Consider the following 12,025-nt stretch of genomic DNA (forward strand, 5'->3'; position numbering starts at 1 on the left):
TTCTAAAGTTAAAGTTCTGTGGCATCATCATTCAAATTGCTATGTTAATGAAGAAAAACAAAGTATAAAGATACCCTTTGGTTTCCATTTCTATATCATCGTCTACCCAAGTATAGATCTGTGTAGCCAGAATTCCAGAAACATCCAGTTCTTGGACATCATGGCTTGAAGCAATTGCTATGCAGTTTCTATTTGCCTGAAAAATAAATCATACAGTAAATTTTCAATAATAAAGCACAAGATGGATATAAGCTACTTTTGAAAATGAAAACTACAAAACGGCCTCAAGAAATGATAACTTTAAGTTACAGAATATACAGTATCCTTACAAGTGAATATTTTAAAAATTAAATTTTGAGTATAACAATCACCAGCTTGAGCTTGGAGATATGTTTATGTTCTAAGAATTCAAAGACATTCAACAGAAAGCTACTATAAGTGGTAATGGATGTTCTACTTTATTTCTTCCAGCACTGCCTCTCTAGTTTACTAGAATGGTACAATCTCTCCAAGGTCCACATAGGTTATAAGTGAGGAGGGAGACAATAATGAAGATAGGAGCCCTGGAAGGTAGAGAAAAATGAGGGAGATAAGGAACACTAAAGTAAAGAAAGAGTGGTGAATTATTCAAATGAGGTAATATCACATTCACCTAAAGCCTTTCAATCTTAGGTAAGAAAGGCAGAACTTGGGAAAGAGTCATAAAGTAAAAGTGCAGGGGTAGGGAAAGGATGGGGGAAGTATGCCAAAAAAGGTCATAAATGAAAAGTTAGATTAAATATCTATGAGTTAAAAATGTACATCACTAAATCAGAAAATGGAAAGATACTGACTGCAAAGATAAAAGAGGATTAATATTTCCATAATTATGTAAAATGCTAATACAAACTAATTAGAGGAAAAAAACAGACCCCAGAGATAAATGGAAAAAGGATATAATTAGATTGCTGGGAGATAATTCTTCCTGGGTCTCTTCTGTGTATCAAGACAGTGAGTCATTGACTGCCCTTTGTTCAACAGCATATCTCTAGGACTTCAATAGAGCTATAATCTCTCCCTCTAAGAACAAAGGGCATGTATACTTACTATCATTAAAAAAGGATTTGAGTTCCCTAAACTCAGTGTTTCTCTCCCATAATGCAAACCACTTTTCTGCGCAGGTATCAAACCGCCTCCCTCCCCGCACCCCCCACCCCCCCCTACTGCCCCCTGCTCCCTGCCCTGTCACTGTGAAATAATAGCTTAGAAACCCTACTGCTTTTTCTACTAGAATTAAACTATCCTTTGTTTCTGGTCCAAGAGTCTTGTGTCTGTTAACAACATCCATTAAACTGTGAAAGCTAACTTGTTAGCTAGTATGCAGAGAAATAATCTCAGATCCTTCACAGTTTTGAACACGAAATTTACAACTAAACAAATGGGGAAAGTTCAATCTCTTTTGCATTTTTAAATACTGCAATGTAAAGCAAAAGGTATTATTTCTCAGCTACAAATATAACAAATGTGGAGAAATAAAAATTAACCAGGTCCACTATTACACACTAAATGGCAGACTTTGTATATGTGGTTGATTGTTCATTACTAGTTTCCCATATACATCCCGCCCCCACAAAAAGCAAAATGTTTGTTTTTTAGCACAGAATACATAAAATCATATTTCCTTCAGGGGAAAGAAGGTACTTCTTGAGTGTAGACAATAATTTTGTATTTGTATTTGACATGTATATTCCATACTACAACATGAGAACTTCCTGGTTAAGGCCTGCTTCCAAACCTGCCTGTCTCGACAGAACTAGTCTTGTTCAGGGGAAGATGACTATGAGGGAAATGAGACAAAGGATTCATAAAAAGATGAGGACAGAATGATAAAGGAACCATCTAGGAGAAATCAAAGAAAAGAGACAAGTAGCACAGAAAGACAGAGAACCATTTGGCGAAAAGATTAGTAAATGTATGCCATAGGATATATATCTAAATAATATTTAAAACTTGTTTTTAAATTAGAAATACATCAAAAAGGATATAAGAGGTTGGTGAGGAAAATGTCCAGCCATTGTTAACATGACAGGAATGGTCTGTACAACATCAATGTAACCTGGCAGCTAAGGTGAGAGGACTGGAATGCACGTGCATGAACAGTGAAGTCATCAGTGGGGGCTTGTAGAAGTCAGTGAGAGGGCATGTGTACTGTGTGGCTGTTGCCCTCACAATGACAGAGCGAGAAGAGCAACAAATCTGCATCAAATTTTATGTTAAACTTCAACGTTCCTCTGTGGGAACTATTTGTATAGTTAAAAAGGCTTTCAGTGATGATGCAATGAGTGCAGCACAAATAAAAATGTGACACAAACACTTCAAAGATGGTTGAGGATCTGTTGAAAGTGATCCACCTTCTGGAAGGCCTGCAACAAGCAGAACACCTGAGAACGTTGAACATGTACAGTCTGAGATGAACAAAGATCGGCAACTCTCAGTGAGAGAACTAGAAGCTGATCTGGGGATTCCAAAAACTGCTGTGTCTGAGATTTTAACGCAGGATCTTGGCCTGAAACACGTTGTGGCAAAACTCGTTCCATGGCTTCTGCTACCAGAGTAGAAAGAACATCATGTTGCAGTTGCTAATTACTTGATTCAAAGCACTACCAATGAACCAGATTTCCTCAACAAGGTCATAACTTTGAAGGGGACTGAGGCGTCATTGTCCTATGTACAATGTTTCTTGTATCTTCTTAAATAAATGTCTCTATTTTTCATATTGCATGGCTGGATACTTTCTGGATATACCTCATATATATCCTTAAAATTAATGAAAATAAAAGGAAACAAGAATTTCTAGAAATCACATAAACTCTACAGTAAAGCAAACAGGTAAATAGAAGAGCGAAATGATTAAGACAAGTTTCAACCTTGGACCACTCTATATAAGGCTACCTCTTCTGTGAGTAGGCTCTAAAGAAGATGTTGAGCAGAAGGCTAAGGAATACAAAGAAAACACTCTAGCTGAGCAATTATTACATCTGTAGGTCAAAGAGGGAGAATTACTCTGAGTCACACAAGCTTAAATTTGATCTAATATTAAGACCCACATTCAACATGATCGAATAAGGAAAATAGAAAACATTTTATTTGGGTAACCCTTATAATGTGTTACAGAAAGTCTAAAGGCTATTGCATATGTAAATACTTGATACTTCTCTGTGTACAGTAATAAAACATTTTATCTGCTATATATTTAAAATAAAAAATAAATTATCAAACAATATAATCACTTTATAAAATAAAACATTTATTCAGGTTGCAATTTTAGGAGTGGTAAATAGCTTTGGGAAAAAGAAATACTGATACTAAACAAACTGATAGAACAGGAAACACTCTCCAACTATAACTACTTAATACTTGAAGAAAAATGTCTGTACTTACTTTATTAACAGCAAAGGCAGTAATGATATCAGATTCCTTATGAATAATTCTTGCTTTACCTCCAGGATATCCAAGATCTGCTTCTATCTACATGGAGAAAAAGAAAATATAAAAATACAGTGATTTTAGTAATAAAGAATATTATATGCAATCTGTTGTATAATGCCTGCATAAATTATTTTCAGAAACTCTTTAGATATTTCAAATGCAAAGGCACTATGTTACATGGTCATTTTCCCCAAAACAAAGCTTATTTTACAAGGGGGAGTTAATCTTTTCAAACTTGTTTTTTCACATAAGATAGTTGATATGTATAACGAATGAGTACAACTTCATTAATTGCTTATGTTCCCAAGCTGTAATGACTTAAGGATCAAGAGAGTTTAAAGTAGGATTTGTTAACTACATTTTTTAGTATTATAATCCTTTGATAATATTTTATAAATATTAAAAGATTAGATGGTAAATATTTTATGTTTTGTGGACCATGTGTCACTGCTGTATATTCTTTTTTAAAACTATCTATATAACAATATAAAGACCACTCTTAGCTCACAGCCTGTACAAGAACCAGTTGGATATAGCCTGCTGGTTATGGTTTACTGACTCCTGGTCTAAAATAACATTTAATTTATAGAAGAAAAACTTGAAACCCCAAAAGGCAGAGTAGTTTGCCCAAGTCAGTAATAATTTTAGTAGCTGAGTAAACCATAATTCAACGTACTTTAGATGAGAAGTATATTTGACCTTATGCTCACCCCAGAGATGTATACAATACTTTTGAACTTGAAGAGAGCAGTGTATAAAATGAACATTTACTAAAATATTTATATAAATTTTTTATTACCTCTGAGGAAAAGAGGAAGAAATTATGAAGAGCTGGGAATGTTGCTTAATGTAGGATAACTTCATTTTATTTTATCCTCCCTAAACTTCAATCTTTAAAATGAATTACTATAAAATGGTTTGCAACTTACTGTGAAGTACAGAGCTATTAATTTGAAATTAGAATACAAATTTACTTCCAGCAAAATTTAGATAAAATATCACTAATGTCCATCTATTGTTTGACCACAGAACTGCGTAGGGTTGCAGTATTTTTAAAAATGGCAACTGAGATGCCCATATAATTACAAAGTTGAAAGAGAATTATAAATAACCAAACCAAAAGAGCCCTATGCAAACAATTCATAGTTACTGGATATAAAGATGTCCAATATATTCTGATCTAAAATGCAATTTAATTATAAACATAAAGGAATTTTATGTAAGAAACTAGTGTTTGCTAAACATTGGTTTATTTGAGGGCTAACTCTTCTAAGGAAAGTCAAAGCTATGCTATGAAGCCCATCAACCAATAATAACAAAGGATAAGATTTGTTAATTTTATGGCAAAATTCCAACTTAGCAACCTCTCTGCCTGGTATCTAAAGCCCATCAAGTGTCCACTACTGGGTTCTGAAGAACTTAAAAGTACAGAAAATTATATTTCCATGAAATGGAGGGACATGTTATTTGCTAATAATGGGTGGGTGGGTGGGGTGGACATAAGTTTCACCTGCAGAGCTTCTTCAAACTTGACACTCACTGGGGTGAAAGATCTTGCAGCATGAAATTCAAAAAAGCTTCTCCAATGTGGGAATACATTCCTGTCCTCTCATTATCTAGATTTAGATTTACTAAAACAGTTTCTTAACAGCCTGGGCCCAAGATAGCCTTTGTGGGAGTCAACTTGTGGGTGGGGCAGAGGGGGGGGGGATAGGAATGGTGTTTAGCATCTCAAGAGCTATGCATATTTAATTTTGAGAACAACCAAGTGTTAGGGGATGAGATTGGAGAAGTAGGAAGGATTTAGTTCCCACAGGTCTTAGAATTCATAAGAGTTCAGATTTTATTTTAAGGCTAGAAAGGAATTGGAGGGTTTTAATAGTTCTAAGTGTTGTGAGGCAAAACATAAAGCACGTGTGAACAGTTCCCAGGAAACCACTTAAGAGGCTGCCACAGTAACTAAAGTAACAGGCAATGGTGGGTTTGATTCCAGTAGCAGGAATGGTGGTATGGTAAGTGTTTGGAATTAGGATGAATTTTGTTAAATGGACTGAGAGCAGTATGAGTAAAAGATGAAGCAAGGCTGATTCCCTGTTTTCAGACCTGGTAATTGGGTAAGTGGAGGTACCATTTACTGAGACAAAAGTAAGGGAAAGAGTGGGTTTGGGCTGGGATTAGGTGAAAACAGAAAATTCTGTTTTAACATTCATGGAAGGCAACTATTAGATTATATATGCAAATCTGGAGTTTAGGAAATAAATGCGGATGCTGAGATTTAGGAGTTTTCAGAATCTGGATGATATTTAAGCCACGAGATAACCCAGGAAAAAAGTAACATGCTGCACAGGTTTATAGTCTAGGAGTTGTAGGGTAACAGAATTTGCCACCCCAAAACGTTTTTTTGGCATAAAAATTATTTTAGGCTGATTAATTTTAAGAAACAGTACACTTAGGAGGAGCTCTAAAAATCAAGTTATAATAAAAATTATCCTTTGTAAAAGATATTTACATTTGTAATGGAAATCTCTATTAGTAAGTTTCTCCCTAACTGTATCAGAGAGTGATGACTTTGTCTTCAGAAACTCTTATCAATTCAGAAGACAAAGACTTAAATCTGCATAATATCCTTATTCTTGTTTACTGTGCTTTTCCTGGTAACCTCCCATAAGTGACTCACCCCACTCCCAATATCTTTTGTCTTCAGCTGAATGATATTTAAGGTGGTGGCTTCAGTCATTTTGGCAAGTTACTCAGTTTTCGTTGGTCTCTCCAATATATACAGGGGGTATACAAGTTATTAAGCTTTTATTTTTCTCTTGTTAATCTGTCTTTTATTACAGGATGTCTCAGCCAAGAAGCCAGAAGTATAGAGAGAAAGTTATTTTTCTTCCCCGACAGGGCAACAGTCTATATCATATAACCTGGGTATGTAGTTGCCTATATTTTCCAGGTTTGTATTAAGTATGCTATGAGGTCCAGCAATGATGAAATTACATAATAATGCATTTCTCAGACTGTATCTCTGTTGTTAAGCTGTGTGTGACTACAGTAGCAAAAAAAAAAAAAAAAAAAAAAAAGCACTTGACAAAACCCAACATCCTTTTCTGCTTACAAACTGTTAATGAGTTAGGAATAGAAAGAAACTTCTTAACCCTATAAAGGGTATTTAACAACAACCTTTTAGATGACATGTTACTTAATAACAAAAATTGAATGCTTTCTCCCAAGATAAGAATGTCTGCTTTCATCATTCCTATTTAATATTAGACTAGAAGTTCCAGTCAGTGCAATAACACAATGGGATATTAGCATAAAGGTAAACAAATAGATCAATGGTCCAAAATAGGGACCAGCAATAGCCTTACAAATATATGTCAATTGATTTTTTTAAAAAAGGAAAAGGCAATTCAATGAAAAATAATCTCAACAAACAGCATTGGAACAATTGATACACAGATAATTTAAAAAGTAACTGTGATCCATACTTTGCATCACATAAAAAATTAACTCAAAATGTGTAATAGATCTAATTGTAAAACTAAAACTATAAAATACTAGAACAGAGTAGAAGAAAATCTTTGTGACTTTAGGTTTGGCAAAGGTTTCTTAGATATGACATCAATTCACTTACAGTGTATAAAGGATTTGTACTTAGACTATAAAACAAACTGTTAAAACTCAATTAAGAAAACATACAACCTAATAAATACATACAATTTGGAGAGACACTTCAACAAAAATGTTACACAAATGGCAATTAAGCACACAATCTGATTTTCAATACAAATTAAAACCACAATTAACTACCACTACACACCTACTAGAATGGCTAAAATAAAAGGCTGACAACCATACCAAGTGTCAGTGAGGATGTGAAGCAACTGGGATTTTATATACTGCTGCTGAGAATGTAAAATGTTTCTACCACCCTGGAAAATACTTGAGAGTTTCTTAAAAAGTTAACCACACACCTATAATATAATGTAACCATCCCACCCATAGGCATTTACACAAGAGAGACTTGTGCATGAATATTCCTAGCAGTCTTATTTGAAATAGTTCCAAAATGGAAATAGTTTAAGTGTTCATCAACAGGTTAATGGATCAACAAATTTTGGTACTGCCATACAACGAACACACATCAGCAATAAAAAGAAATAAAATACTGAAATATACAATATGTAGGAATCTCAAAATAATTATATTGAGAAAGTACATAGACAAGAAGGACATATTGTATAATTTCATTAACAAAAGCTCCAGAAAATGCAAACTATAACATCAGGAAGCAAATTGGTAGTTGCCTAGAGAGAAAGAGGACAAAGGTGAGGCAGGGGGTAAGCAAGGGAGCGATTAAAGTTTTGGGGGTAATGGATATATTATTTTTTAAAAAATTTTAATTTATTGATTTGAGAGCGTCAGAGGCAGAGACAGCAACTTGCCTCTCTGCACATCCATGCATTCCTTGGTTCTTTCATGTGCCCACTAGAAACTGAACTCACAATGTGTGTATTGGGATGATGTTCCCAACCCACTGAGCTACCTGGCCAGGGAGGTTATATTAATTATTTTGATTGTGATGATGGCATCACCCATGTACACATATGTGAAAATTAATCAAACTCTGCTTTGAATAATATATGTACTTATTGTAAGTCAGGTATAGATAATAAAGCTGTTTAAAATAAAATTGTCACATATGGCTTGAAAAACTCTGGCCAAAAAAAGGTTATAATGTTAACAAAACACAATGGCTGACTTTCGATGTAGTGTGATGACTATAGTAATACAACATTCTAATTAACATTTTATAAAAGAGTCAAAAGAAAAAAATCTTTGGATAAGGATTCATGATACTGTATAGACAGTAGTAATTAGTGATTAGTACAAGGCAAGGAATATTGTTAACTAATTAAAAGTTTGATTTATATTCACTCAAAACTCCCAAAGGCCATCAGAAATTTCTCAAGTATAGACTGCATACGCTTATTTTGACAAAGTTTTAGTTATAATACTTGACATCGAGTCAGTCTTTTTTATTCATTTTATAAAATTCTCCTATTTTACCAAATACTTGGGAAAGAATAAGAGATGGGAATTCACAGCCTTAAAACAGTATTTTTTTCATTTTTGATGTTTTATTGTTTGTACTATTACTGATGTCCCATTTTTCCCCCTTCACCTCATTCCACCCACCCTGCCCCCATCTTCCTTAGTCAATCCCCACACCATTGTCCATGTCCATGGGTCCTTCATGTATGTTCTTTGACTAATCCCTTCAACTTTTGAGTACTTTTTCCCTAAAAATTACTCTGTTGAGATGGTCTTAAAAATCAATGTGAAACACAAGAATCATATGTCAATCTAATAAAAGTCATATTTGAATGTATGATCATAGAACATTTGGTATTTATTTTATGGTTGTACACATTCTCATCCTCTGTGCTATTATTCTCTAGTACTATGAGTGCTTATTATACACAAGGCAATGTGCTATATTCTATTTTGCACCAGTAAAATGAATGCTATATAACAGTATTTAATATGTTTTAAGAAATTAAAATGAAAGATTTTTAACTTCAAAAGTGATACTTGCAAAAACAGAATACTACTACTATAATTCTATAATGGTTATTGTAATTACATTTTATTAAGAACTTTAGTTGAATTTACTCAAAAAAATCTGTAGCCAAAACAGGATACATTCAACTCCCTTTAAAATTGCATTCTCTTTTTAATAAAATAGAAACAATATTACAATTATAATTTTAACTTGTTAAAATAAAAGAATAAATTGAGAGAATAGTAACTTTATTGAACTGGAAACAAAGCCTGATCCAAAATTAAATAGAAACACTTTGTTTTTCTTGTTAAAGAATGCAATTTCTAATTTCAGTTGAATGACACTTTTTGTACCTTATTGATGTTTGGCTTCTCCATCACAGAATTTTTGATGGTTTCACAGTTGTCCTTTAATGACTTCATCAAGAAAGAATAATCACATGACAAAGAGTAAAGACGAGATGTAACATGCAAAACACTGGGGATATTATTTTAAATTATATTTTTAACCCAATTTACTAGAAAGCAACACTGGACTGAGTTATTATTTTTAAGATTTCATATATCTTAAAAGAAGAATGTGTGGGGTACATAGTTAGGGGTAAAGGGTTAAGAAAAACTTAAACCCTTAGAATTCATTAATAACCACTATAAATTTTATTCTACCTCCTAAGAAATGTTTACTCACTAAACTTACTTTGAAATGTTGACATTAAAGCAAGATTATGCTTCCAGTACTTTATATTACAAATTTCAGAGACACTGGTGCAAGAACACTATCAACTGAAAATTAAAGTCAAACTGTTCTTGTACAGAATACTATGTCTTGTCTCAATTATGATATCTCACTCCTCATAAAAATCTCCTGATTAAAAAAAAATGGACTTCTAGGTTTCTAATTCTCTCCTTGCCTTGATTTAGCCAGAAATCCTCAATAAACTGTTTGGTGGCACACATGCTGCTGCTACTACTTCTTCTTTTTATTTGTGAATAATAAAAGTATACTTATTTTTTATTAGTCTATGTGTATCCATAAACATATAAATACTATCCTGTAAAGTTGTGATTTAAAGGTGTAGAGTCTCTCTCTCTCTTCTTTTAAGTTAGTTCATTGGGGTGACACTGGTTAATAAAACTGTGTTTCAGGCACACAGGCTTATTAAAAGGGGATATGAGCACTAGTTAAAGAAAGAGCTGGTACAACACCTTTAGTTTTTTCAGGAAATGAAAGAAAACAGAAAAAGAAATTGGGAACAAAGATGACAGCTGCCAAGCATTTTTTTATTTTTTATTTTTTGGTCAGGAATGATTCAGATGTAGTCTATCTGCAGCTATCTTCACTTAGTTTCCAAATGAATACAAACAGGGAAGTCCTCCTATTTTAAAAATGCATGTATCGCTAACCCACATTATATAGGAAAAGAAAGATGTGAGGATACACCAGAATTTTAACATGAGATGAAGAAAATTTCATTTTCAAACATTTTATGAAAGATCAAGAAAACATCAGCACTTTCAAAATATTCTTCATCATCTCTCATCCAAAATACAGGATTTGTCATGTATCTATTTCCTAATCATCTGAAAACTCAGGGTTATTTGAACTTAACTATTTAAGTAAAATCATCATTTTATTTTTTAAAAAAGGGAATGCAGATAATATTGTTAATAAGAAAAATAAGCTAGTCAACTTTCCAGTAAAAGTTAAATAATTTTATACCAATTCTATAAGTTCATATTTTATTTTGTTCCATCTAATCTACGTTTTACTATGGAAAATTTTTCTTTTCATATTCCCTTTATCAAATGTTCCTATCTTTAAGAGTGTCACCATCAAGAATAAAACAACAAAGTGATAACATTAAATTTCTAATAACTACCATTAATCATGTCAAGTTTTTAAGTAAGTTAAATGTACTGATTTAAATATTGCAAAATAAAAGTTACTATACTCATTTTGCAGATTAAATAAAATAAAATACCGAGAAAATACAAGATCTAGCAGAAGTAGGGCCTGTTTGAGTGTGATTGGTAGGGTAATAATATAGGTGTAGTAATTTTTAATTTGAACATTCCACCTAAAATGTCATATGGTGTACTTGAGTGTGATATTGTTATTTTACAGAATTACATGCTTATGATTTGGTAGGAAAAGATTTTGTAATAAAAAAGAGGCATTATTTGTGCCAGACCCTGTATTTAGCTTACTATAAAGCATTTAGTCCAACATTCATATTACTGCTTTTGATTAAAATAATTATAATACAAAAATAAGTTTACTCATTTATCTGCTATTCTGCCTTACTCATTCTGGCTTTGTTATGTCATTCTACTCCCTGAATGACTGTAATCTTGGATTCTAACAAAACAACCTAGTAGTACAACAGTTTTTTGTTTTGTTTGTTTTGAGAACTATTTCACATTTCCCAAATACACTAAATATACCAGAGGTAGAGAAATGTTTTTATTTTAAAAACTGTATCAAAAATGACAATGTTTAAAAAAAATAATTTAGTACTTGTTTTGCCAAATGTGCATATTCATATAACAAGTTACATTAAAAAAAACCAAAGAAGTACTGAGCATGGTAAATTTTTTTTTTTTTTTTTTTTAACATCAATGTGTGACAGAAACATTGATTGGTTGCCTCTCACACATGCCCCAACCAGGGACTGGGCCCAAAACCCAGGCTGTGCCCTGACCTGGAATTGAACAAGCAACCTTTTGCTTGGCAGGGCACCGCTCAACCAACTGAGCAATGCCAGTCTGGGCTCATATGCTTTTTATACAGAGCAATGCAGCAGTGCTTTTCTACATTATTATCAGAATGGTTTAATTTACAATAAATTGTTTTAGGCAAAGATATATTTTAAAAAATAATATTACCTTACCAGTATACGTAGGCAAATTAATCTCATACTCTCATTTTTATAATTTTATTCATCCAGAAATTTGCTTGAACTGTTTTAATGGTACTTCCTTATACTAATTAAGA

The 12,025-nt window shown here is 32.9% G+C and overlaps 1 protein-coding gene across 8 annotated transcripts in view; it reads right to left on the minus strand.

The window, feature by feature from the left end:
- DMXL1 (Dmx like 1) overlaps positions 1–12,025 on the minus strand; it is a 152,681-nt gene that overhangs the window by 32,503 nt on the left and 108,153 nt on the right. For 5 of the 8 annotated variants that reach the window (XM_054589917.1, XM_054589921.1, XM_054589918.1 and 2 more), the window contains 3 exons: positions 9,385–9,447; positions 3,421–3,507; positions 75–196 (listed from right to left, as the gene is read on the minus strand). In XM_054589917.1, coding sequence (XP_054445892.1) covers positions 75–196; positions 3,421–3,507; positions 9,385–9,447 — 272 coding nt within the window. The remainder of the gene's footprint in view (positions 1–74; positions 197–3,420; positions 3,508–9,384; positions 9,448–12,025) is intronic. The other 3 variants (XM_054589919.1, XM_054589920.1, XM_054589923.1) reach the window with 1 other exon arrangement.

The sequence above is a fragment of the Pteronotus mesoamericanus genome, unplaced genomic scaffold, assembly GCF_021234165.1.
Source record: "Pteronotus mesoamericanus isolate MK-2021 breed Mesoamerican mustached bat unplaced genomic scaffold, CSHL_Meso_final scaffold_167, whole genome shotgun sequence".
Classification (NCBI taxonomy): domain Eukaryota; kingdom Metazoa; phylum Chordata; class Mammalia; order Chiroptera; family Mormoopidae; genus Pteronotus; species Pteronotus mesoamericanus.